The sequence below is a fragment of the Sinocyclocheilus rhinocerous genome, unplaced genomic scaffold, assembly GCF_001515625.1.
Source record: "Sinocyclocheilus rhinocerous isolate Xijiao unplaced genomic scaffold, SAMN03320098_v1.1 scaffold450, whole genome shotgun sequence".
NCBI lineage: Eukaryota > Metazoa > Chordata > Actinopteri > Cypriniformes > Cyprinidae > Sinocyclocheilus > Sinocyclocheilus rhinocerous.
Window position 1 is genome coordinate 255,421 of NW_015653457.1, and position 10,996 is coordinate 266,416.

The following is a 10,996-nucleotide window of genomic DNA, read 5'->3' on the forward strand; positions in this document are numbered from 1 at the left end:
CCAGGATCAGGAAACAGTCCTCCATAAAATGCCCTGGACACATCTGAATATTTGGGTTGAACTGTTCTGGACCAATGTTGTAAATACAACTTAACCACTGATTTCTAGTCGTGTCCTCCTTTGGAAGGCCAACGAAACACGCAGTGCCTTCAAGACATGGCGGCGGCAGCAACAACAATACTACAGCGAGAATAAAAGTTACTCCACCTTTCTTTGCGTGAACGTTTGGGCAGCGTTATGCAAATCTTCCCACACAGTGACGTAGGCATGTGGGGGCGTATTCGAACGAGCTGTTTTAGGTAGGCGAGGTAAGAATATCTCTTTGGATTTGAGACTTTAGTCTTTGCAATTTTACAGACCTTTTTTATGCACCAAGAGCTTGTAACACTTCAAAGAGAAAGGAAAAATTGAAATCGCATCATATGACCCCTTTAACCTCTGTCTAAATGAGGTAAAATGATGCCATAAAGATTTGCATGCGCAGGGTGAGAGTTGTGGAAGTGTACATTAAATTTGCATGCGCAAGAGAAGCTTTGTAAAGGTGTAAATCGCCTTTCAGGCCTAAGAAAAATTATTTGCATCATTTTACTGTTATTCTTAAGTGTAATTCATGCAGTGTGAAACTGCAGCTTGCTTCATGCTGACGCTAAATAAATGTGATTTGTATTCTTCTGACTTGTATTTTTCCACGCTTACACTTTTGGCACGTTTTTTTTTTTTCTGCCGAAATATGGCCAAAGCACTGCAAGCCTGTGATTTGCAAGTGAAAACAACAGTTTAAAGAACTGCAAAACGAATTGACTGCGTAGAACCAATCTGTATGTGTAAAAAAAAAAAACTGTTGCAAATGTCTAAATCAGTGGTTCCCAACCCTGGTCCTGGAGGCACCCCAGCACTGCACATTTTGCATGTCTCCTTTCTCTGACACACCAATTTCAGGTCTTGGAGTCTCTACTAATGAGCTGATGACCTGAATCAGGTGTGTTTGATTAAGGAGACATGCAAAACGTGCAGTGTTGGGGAGCCTCCAGCACCAGGGTTGGGAACCACTGGTCTAAATGACTGTGTATGTAGGACAAAAAGTGCCTGAAGTAACCCGAATACAAGCACTTACAGTTTTGGCATGATTCTCTCACCCGAGAGTGAGGAAGGGGCGGATCCACCTTCTTCTGGTAGTCAATCAAATGCAGCTGTCACTGACTATCCATTTACTCTTATCTGATTGGTTCAATAAACACATCATATGCCAAAACATTAAAGATGGGAAGTTCAGATCATATTCTCTCTTACTTACATTTTAATTACATTACATTACATCTTACATTCCAAACATGCATTGTTTGGCCATCCTTGAACCCCTGGCTCTTTTCCTTGGCATATGTTTTTTCACTTTTGTATTCCCTAAGTAAGTAAAGGTGCATCCCAAATCGTGTACTTATGGACTATTCTATGAATTATTTTTAGTATAAATAGTGTGAGTAGTATGTTCACACTGAAAATTCCAAGAAAAAGTGCACTTTATATACCCAGATGACACACTTAAATAACCGAAAAAACTAAGTGTGGAATTTTGGACACATCATGCACTCAACTGTCGCAGCTTTAATTATGTAGCAAAGGGGGAGGGACTATCAGACTCCGATTATGAATGACAAAATAACCTTATATAATTCATACGCTACATGGTTAAGTACATAGTGCATAAGTACATAGTGGATAAGTGCATAGAGTACAGTGCGTCATTTGGATGCAAGTTTAAAAAAAAAAAAAAACTTCGGATCATTTTACTGACTCGGATCTTTGAATCTCATTCAGCAAAACAAACGAAACCTTTTTCAAGTCATTTAGTTAATTTCAGCAGAATATAATTAAAATGTTACATGTTAATTCCCCAACACATCTACTGTATTTACGCAAACATTGATCACATTATATAAACTGTAATGCAACCAAGACCAACTTATAAGAAACAAATGATTAATTCATTGCTTAGCTGACTGTGCAGTCTGTAATTTCAGCTCACCTCCCGAGTCTTTGGGTCGTTCGTTCTTTTGTCACATTTCCCGGATCAGTATCTTGTAATGTTGTGTTATATTTTCGAATTATCAAAGTGATTTTCCCCATCATACGGATCAAATTTAAAGCATTAACCAACTCTTCATTACCACATTCAATGTTATGGAAAAGAATCATCACAGAAATTCACAAATTTATAAATTGTAAGAAATAAAAAGCTATAAAGCTCAAATAAAATTTGAGACCAGAAAAGTTACGTAACTGTAAGAGTAAAGAAACAAACTGCGCTTGTTTGTAAGGAAGATTGGAGTTATTAACTAATTTCTGTATCCACTGCTGCTCTCACGTCACGTGACAAAAGAACAAACGACTTGGACCCGAAGACTCGAGAGGTGAACTAATCTTCCGGTACAGACTGCATAGCTTCTAGTCTATGGGGCTAAATAAAAGCATAGATTAGTCTAGGTTGAATCCCAAAAAAATAAGACCGATTACCCCTTGGCTAACTGCTAGATGGTCAGACTTGTTCTTAAGACACTGTCTTAACATCGAGGCTAAAGGTCTCTGCACACTGAGTCCGAAATCTCCGTATGCGTTTTTTCGTATTCGAAATCCTAAAAATTAATCACGCACAGAAACCCTGCACACCGAGTCCAATGCGTATTAATTAATCCGTTGCGAAAAAAATTTGCAAAACCGCACTAAATGGAGTCTTCAAGCAGTGAGGATGATTTTGTTGTCTTCTCGCTTCTTAAAAAGAGAAAAATAGAGGAAATATTGGGTCCATCCAATACTGAGATATAGAGAGGACGGAGAGTTCCCCCTCAGCGGGATTATCCCGGGCGATTCAAAGTTTACTTCAGGATGTCAGTGGCTCAGTTTGATGCTTTGCTAGCGATACTAGAGCCACATATTGAAAAGAAGACCACCAATTTCTGTGAATTCAGTGCGCAAGGATCTTTACGGTGGTTTGTGCTGCGAGAGGAAGTGGATGAACTTGACAATCGCAATTCTGGATTTTAGCGTTCGCTTGTACAGTGGCTCTGAACTGTCAAAACACCTCTCAAAATGCTTGCAACGGATGCGAAAAACGGAAAAAATCGAACCCGATCCGAATTTTTTTATGACGGACGAAAATTTCGGAGGCAGTGTGTAAACGTGATTGACATAACGTGAGGTCGTATTTATTTTTTAACGTGCGAAAATGCAATGACTTTAAGTTTATGCAACTGGCCCCTGGTCCCGTTACAAACATTTGAACTATATATTTGGACATGTTCTGAACATTCGATTCATATTTTTGTGGACATTGTAGGACATTCATATTGCGTTCGACATTCAGTTAATTATATTAGGGCATCATTTGCATGTTCTGAGAATTCGATTCATTTATTTATTTTTTTGTTAACATTATTTGGTCATCATTTGCGTTTTCTGAACATTGAATTCATTTTTAATGTGGACATTATGCATTCAAACATTTGATTCAGTGTGTTTAAATATCATATGCAGGTTCCAAAGAGTCGATTCATTTTATGTCGAGATTCACGCAAACATTTTATTGATTATAAGCGGACATCATTTGCGTGTTCTAAACATTCAATTCACTTTCTTCTGGATATTATGCGCTTGAACATTAGATTCAGTATATTTGTGAATCATTTGCTCGTTACGAACATTCGATTCATATTTTTGTAGACGTAGGTGCGTTCAAACATTTGATTCAGTATATTTGGGCATCATTTGCACTTTCCGAAGATCCGAAGATTCAGTTCATATTTTTGTGTGCACAAAAGAGCGTTTGAGCTTTTGAACAATATGAGCATCATTTGCATATTCTGAGTTTTTTTTTTTTTTTTTTTTTTAATTGGCATTATGCTCAGTGTTCCTCACTTCACAGCATGTTTGGGCATTATTGGTTCAATTGAGACACTATTTTTGAGCGTTGTTGATATGTTTGAAAGTTTTTGGACCGTCAGTGGTCTAATCAAACATTAGATTCAGGATTTTTAAAATTATTTTACAATGGTACATTTCAACATTAGATACAGAATATATACAGGCATCATTTGTGGGTTTTGCGTCTTAGATTCATGTTTCTGTTGTTGTCATCAGGGTGCAAAGGTGCACAGGTGGAAGAGATATGGAGCATGGAGCCAGAAAACTTTGAAAATCTCAAGTAAGCAATATCCTTGAATCAATTATTATATCCAGTCTTCCTCCAATGTTTAAACTGCAAAACTTGAATATCCATGTAAATCATTCCAGGCCCGTTCATGGTCTGATTTTCCTCTTCAAGTGGCAACCTGGTGAAGAGCCAGCGGGGTCTATAGTTCAAGACTCAAGGCTGGATGAGATCTTCTTTGCCAAGCAGGTGCACAGTTATGCATTTCATAAAATCCAGCAATCCGTAACAAAGTGCAAAAAGGATATCCAGAAATTAATATTTGCGAACTTACTGTTTCAGGTCATCAATAATGCCTGTGCGACCCAAGCGATCGTCAGTGTGTTGTTAAACTGTACGCATCCTGATATGCACCTTGGGGAAACGCTGTCCGAATTTAAAGAGTTTTCACAGAGTTTTGATGCTGCGGTAAGTTGGTGCACATTTTATTTTAAATGGCTATTTTTCATTATTATTGTTTATTAAGCTTGTCTTTGTTTCTGTTGAAGATGAAGGGTCTTGCTCTCAGTAACTCTGAAGTGATTCGACAAGTTCACAACAGCTTCGCCAGGTTATTTTTACTTGCTTTTATGTTAAGTTTTTTTCTGTTGTACCACATTAGAAATGTTATATGGTATTGGGAAATTGTCTTTTTTTCCTGTAGACAACAGATGTTTGAGTTTGAAGCAAAGTCGTCGGCTAAAGAAGAGGACGCTTTTCATTTTGTGAGCTACGTTCCTGTTAACGGTCGACTGTATGAGTTGGACGGACTTCGTGAAGGACCCATAGACCTGGGTAGATGGAATCGACGTTGAATCGTTTGTATTTGAGCAGTTGTTTCGTGTTTTTAAATGATTTTGTCACATTCTCAGGTGCGTGTAACCAGGATGATTGGATCAGTGCTGTGCAGCCTGTCATTGAGAAAAGAATACAGAAGTAAGCGTCCGTCAAGCGGGTTTGAGTTGATGATATTTCTCCAGAACTGTTTTTTATTGAAGCATTTCTGCTTTTGAACCCATCCAGATACAGCGAGGGTGAGATCCGATTCAACTTGATGGCCATTGTTTCAGACCGCAAGATGATTTATGAAAAGAAGATCGTTGAACTGCAGGTCCAGCTCACAGAGGTGAGATCTTCTGACTGCGTCTAATGCTGGAATGACAGAATGATGAAGGTTGTTTAAAGACGTTTCTGCTGTTCACAGGAAGAGCCGATGGACACAGACCAGAGTGGAAATCATCTCAGCTCTATCCAGTCAGAGATCGCCAAGTACCAGCTCCTGATCGAAGAAGAGAACCAAAAACTTAAAAGATACAAAGTAGGTACTTCTATTTTCCATCAGTGAGCGTTTAAAAAGTAAACGCTTGTTAATAGCGTATTATGAAGAATATTATTAATATGAATCGCTCAACTTTTCTTATTATTGATATTGTTTTCTTTGTTGAGCCTTTAAAATCAATATATTTTTGTACAATATATTTATATAATATATTTATGCATGTTATGAAATATCACTTAATAATAATCATCATCATCATAATCATAATAATAAATATTATTATTATTTGTCTTTTAAAAGGTTATATTACAAATGAGTATAATACATTGTAAAATATAACATTATTATTATTATTAATATTAAATATTTATTCATTAATTAATATTAATGCATACAGTATAACATTATTATTATTTTATGTTTTCCTCATTGATCCTTTAAAAGATAACCTTTAAGTTATATATGTTATCAAATGATTTTATAATAACATTATTATTTTTCTAATTTATTTTTTAAAAAGTTAATTATATTGATAAGTATTATAATATGGTATAAAGTATAAAATATCAAATATCTCAATATTGTTGTTTTCCTCATTGACCCTTTAACAACTGTGAGTTTTAAAACTGTAACTTTACTTTATAACAATAATAATAATAATCATCATTTATTTTTAAAGTTATAAATATCACTCTTATAATAATTATAGTAATATTATTATTAAAAATATTTTAAAAACTATAGTTGTAACTGTCCCTTACATAATAATAATATTTGTAATAATATAATAATAATATATTTTTAATAATTGTTACGTTTACTTTAAAATTTTTATAAAATATCACTTAATGATAATAATATTACTTTATTAATATAATAATAATTATTATAATTTATTATTATTATAAAGTGATATTTTATAACAACTTAAAGTTAAAGAAAACTTAAAGGACCAATGAGGAAAACAATAACATTATTATTATTATTATTATTATTATTATTATTATTGTGGTTTGTTTGTTTGTTTTTGTAAGGTTGAGAACATTAGAAGGAAGCACAACTACCTGCCCTTTATAATGGAGTTACTGAAGACGCTGGCCGAATATCAGCAGCTGATTCCACTGGTCGAAAAGGTAAGTCCAGTCACACCAGTGTGTTTGATAGCGGATCTCATCACACCACTAGAGGGCAGTGCTGTTACGTTATCTCCACTTTGCTGTTGAGCTTGCGGTTGTTCTCTTGGTAATTGGATTTGCATGAAACCTTACAGCTAATAAGGTAGTGAACTTTGAATGGTATTATGCTAAAAAAAAAGAATAGTCCTAAAATAAAGACTTAAAGGGGTCCTATTATGCTTTTTCACTTTTTACATTTTAGTCAGTGTGTAGTGTGTATGTTTGGGCATAAAAAAGATCTAGAAAGTTACAAATCTCAAAGTCCACTCCAAAGGGAGATATTTCGTTTTTTAAAAATCCCTTTTCAAGAACTACAGCGAACGGCTCGTTTGGACTACAGCGTTTGTTTTCCGGGCTTTATTTGCTATTGTGGGCTGCACATTTTACTGAGGACAGCTTCCCCAACATGAGGGAGTACAGTGCCTGCCGGATTCGGCCAAAAAGCTTTTGTTGAAAGACGGAGCAAGGGGCGTGGCAGTACTGAAACACCGTCTAAGCTGTTCGCCAATCACAACGCACTGGGACAGCTAACCAATCACAACACATTTTGTTTTTCGGAAGGCGGACCTTCATCAAAGCCGGAACTAATCGAGCCGTTTGTGCCAGGATGGGGAGAAAGGTATTTTAATAATGTAAATTATGTGAAAAATAATGCGTTTTTCGAACCACCAAGCATGAGAGCATGTTCTAGTACACCCCCAAAACATAATCAAGACTTTGTAAAGGAGCATAATAGGACCCCTTTAACTTAAAATAGTCCTACAGTAAGAGCATACATATAATATGCTAGTACATTAGGATCTAGGATTCTAAATCTGAATTCAGTTCAAGAGGATGAATATGAAATTGTCTTTTTTTTCCCCCCTCTCTTTCTTCAGGCAAAGGAAAAACAAAGTGTCAAAAAAATACAAGAAGCCAAGTAACCCCACATTGTTAGAGCCGGTTTAATTTTATGCCACGGAATATCTTGATGTGCATTTGTCTTCAGTATCCATAAAAGGAGCACCTGGAAGTGAAGTCTTGCTGTCGTTTCCTTCATGTCTGTGCATGCATGCGAAGAGATGTTTAAATAATGTCTTATTTTCATATAAATTTCATTTGTTCAGTAATAGTGGTGTTTCATGTTTTTCTTATTAGCACACAGTAAAAGACTACAAATGAGTCTTAAATTGCTGTAAAATACTGTACATTAAAGCACTAAGTTATATATTATTCTATTATTCATGGCCTATTAATAATGAGCATAATCAGAATGGTAAATCTCACATTTTTTCAAATGTGAAAAGTCTCTTCTGTTAGTAATTTAAATCAAGAAAGATTTTTAATTATGATGCATCATAAATCTGTACTAATAACACATGGAAAAGGTCTTCCTGTCTGTTAAGCAATGTCAAACTGCTTCTTGTTTTCAAAGAATCGGGTTGCTTTACATGGCAGTTTTGTGTTTTTCGTGTTTGTAAATGGAGCTGGTTTCTGTCCTGATGTTTCCTGTCATCTGGGATGTTTAATTTGGGAGTGTGACGCAGACTCTCATGGGCAGAGAGACTGCGGTCAGGCTTGTTGTTCCAACTGTAGCAACCAGTATTGAAAATATATCTCTATTTGCATAATAGAGATATCTCAAAAGTAGCTCACTAGCTATTCAATATGGCTTTAATGCAGAAAAAGTGTTTTATATATATATATATATATCAAAATATATATGGCCATGTTATTTTAGTATTTATATACTATTATTGTGTTTATTAATATATATATATTTTAAATTATTTAAGTTGTAGTAATTTTGTACAAATGTTTTTTTTTTTTTTTTAATGCAATGACTTAAAAACCATGTTAAATTCAAAAATGAAACTACTCCGAGAAGTATTCACTGGTGGAGTAATGGGTCTTATTTTTCCATGCCATGATTCCATGTCTCATTTTTTTCTTCTCAAAAAAAATAAAATAAATATATATATATATATAGGGCAGTATTATTTTGGTGTTATTTATATACTATAACTGTTAATTACTCTTTTAATTATTTTAATTTTAGTAACTTTACTTTTTTTTTTTTTTTTTTTAATATTTGTAGTTTTTTTTCCCGTTAATTTTAAGTTTAATGTTTTTTTTTATTTAACATTAAATATCAAATATTAAAGCTAAACTTTATTTTTATATTACAATACCTTTCCTACATGCACGCCTAAAAAAGTGTCCAATCAGCGCTCATAGTTTCTCTGCATGAAAGCGGTGGTTATTTGTGCAATTCCGTCTGATGACGCTAGAGGCGCAAGAAATATATCTTCTGCTAAAACTCGCGCATTTTCGGTCAAACTTTCCGTGCCCTGGATTTTTGCCTTTCTAGTGCAGGCGTTCACATGAAGTGATGGAAACTTCAGTAAGTGTTGTTCAAAAAAGCTGAACCGGCTTTCTAGTGGTCTGCAGCTTTAAAGCAGACGCTTAAATCAGCCGAGAGTTTGGCAATAGCTTTGTACGTTATTTGTCACCTGTACTCGCAGCGCGCGACAGTCGTTTACACAGTGACTTGTGTTTCTATTTTTGCCGGACTGTTTATTTACATTCTTTCAAACTCCCCAGACTAGTGAACTTCAGAAAGCCGCTGTAGTACATGATAACCGCATCACAACGCCGTTCCCGCCGTGAAAGAACGCGCTATCTTACATTAGTGCCGTCAGAGCTGATCGCGGTGATCGATAATACCGTAAAAATGCTCAGTTGCGTGATGATGATGTGGCCATTACCTGCTGTGTGACGCGCGCGCGCTCGCCTGTAAAAGTGTGCAGTGCGATCCGGTTATGTGAAAAATCTTACTCTTGCCAAAAAAACAAAAAGTGTGTTATGTCTTTAATAGTGTGAACATGTTCTGAAGTTCATAACTATTCCAAACATTTGAGTTGTCAACATGTGTTGAATACCTTCAAACTACAGAAGTCTTGAGAGGTTATTCTGGTGCAGCTTCACAAAACAAACATTTTCCATAGCTGCTTTTTAGCTGCCCCAGAAGTCTTTTTGAACACTTGAGTCATATTTAAATAATAGTAATACATTTTAACTTTAAACCAACTGGTCCCAAGCTGATTTTTAGTGGGGTTATGAAGTCCAGGTCTCCTAGCAGAGTCACCACTGGTAAAGTTCATCACATTAATCAAGGACATGTGCTTTTTTTCAAATATTTTGCTTTGAAAAACATGCCATGTCTTTAAAATAAGTGTAGAAATAATGTTCACTCAGAAATTGCTTGTAAATTTCACAAATAATTACAGAGAATCCACAAGTAACACATCAATTTAAACTTTACATTTTGAAGTAGAAGTAGAAAGAATGAAAGTTTCCTGTAAAACATACTGCAATAATCTCTTTTATTTACATTAACATTATTTTACATTATTTACAATTATTATTTACAGTGTAATGGAATGACAAATGAATATAATTTAATCCAAATGTATTTGTTATTATGATTATTATTAGTGTTTTTAGAGATTAACTTTCAGAAATTGTTAGATTACAGCAAAGGTTAAAAAATGTAAATCTAAAAGTAAAAAATAGGGGAAATGAGCATGAATAATTAAATATTCAATATTAACCAATACTGATTTTTTTTCAAAACTCCAATGTCAGCCGGTAAACATTTATACACCTTTTGCTTACATTTTGTTTTAATAGCAGTGCCCCCAAAAATCCAGAAAGTAATGGAATGACAATTAAAAAATTATTTCATCCAAATTTATTATTTTGCTCTTTCATTGAAAAGCAAAAATAATAATAAAAAAAGACCTACAAGTAAACACCAAAACATAGATACTACTATATATGTGAACACTCAATACCAATACCAGACATTCATCATGACACCTTAACTATTTACAAATCTGTGCAAAATATGCAATATTTAAATACACTGAAATTATAATAAATAAATATGTTATACTTGTAGAAATGATAAAAAGAAAATATAAAAATGATTTAATAAAATATTATAAAATTGAAAACATTAAAAAATATTATAAAGATTAACATAAAATTCATACAGTGAAATAATAATTACATTTGCTGCTCAGCAAGTTGTCCAGAGACTGAGCCCACTGAGTAACTTCTTCAGTAGTTGGCCTGTGGGAATTTAAAGAGAGAAATGTTATTTCATTTTAATTTAATAATTTTTATATATGTAATTATTAGTTTATTTTTATTTTCATTTAATATCTTTTTTTTTTTTTTTTTTTTTTTTAACCCATTTTCCCCTTTTTTTTTTTTTTTTTAGCTGTAACAACAATACTGTGATACCGTGAAACTGTGATATTTTTGCTTAAAGGGGTCATATGATGCGATTTCAAGTTTTCCTTTCTCTTTGGAGTG

At 34.2% G+C, this 10,996-nt stretch overlaps 1 protein-coding gene across 1 annotated transcript in view; it reads left to right on the forward strand.

Annotated features, from left to right (window-relative positions):
* The window catches only part of uchl5 (ubiquitin carboxyl-terminal hydrolase L5), a 9,424-nt gene extending 1,681 nt beyond the window's left edge, over positions 1 to 7,743 (forward strand). The window contains exons 2-11 of the mRNA XM_016521904.1: positions 4,132 to 4,195; positions 4,285 to 4,390; positions 4,484 to 4,609; positions 4,690 to 4,751; positions 4,845 to 4,975; positions 5,053 to 5,116; positions 5,204 to 5,306; positions 5,385 to 5,498; positions 6,494 to 6,592; positions 7,513 to 7,743. Of these exons, the coding sequence (XP_016377390.1) occupies positions 4,132 to 4,195; positions 4,285 to 4,390; positions 4,484 to 4,609; positions 4,690 to 4,751; positions 4,845 to 4,975; positions 5,053 to 5,116; positions 5,204 to 5,306; positions 5,385 to 5,498; positions 6,494 to 6,592; positions 7,513 to 7,557 (914 nt within the window). The 3' untranslated portion in view covers positions 7,558 to 7,743. The remainder of the gene's footprint in view (positions 1 to 4,131; positions 4,196 to 4,284; positions 4,391 to 4,483; positions 4,610 to 4,689; positions 4,752 to 4,844; positions 4,976 to 5,052; positions 5,117 to 5,203; positions 5,307 to 5,384; positions 5,499 to 6,493; positions 6,593 to 7,512) is intronic.
* The last annotated feature ends 3,253 nt before the right edge of the window (positions 7,744 to 10,996 follow it).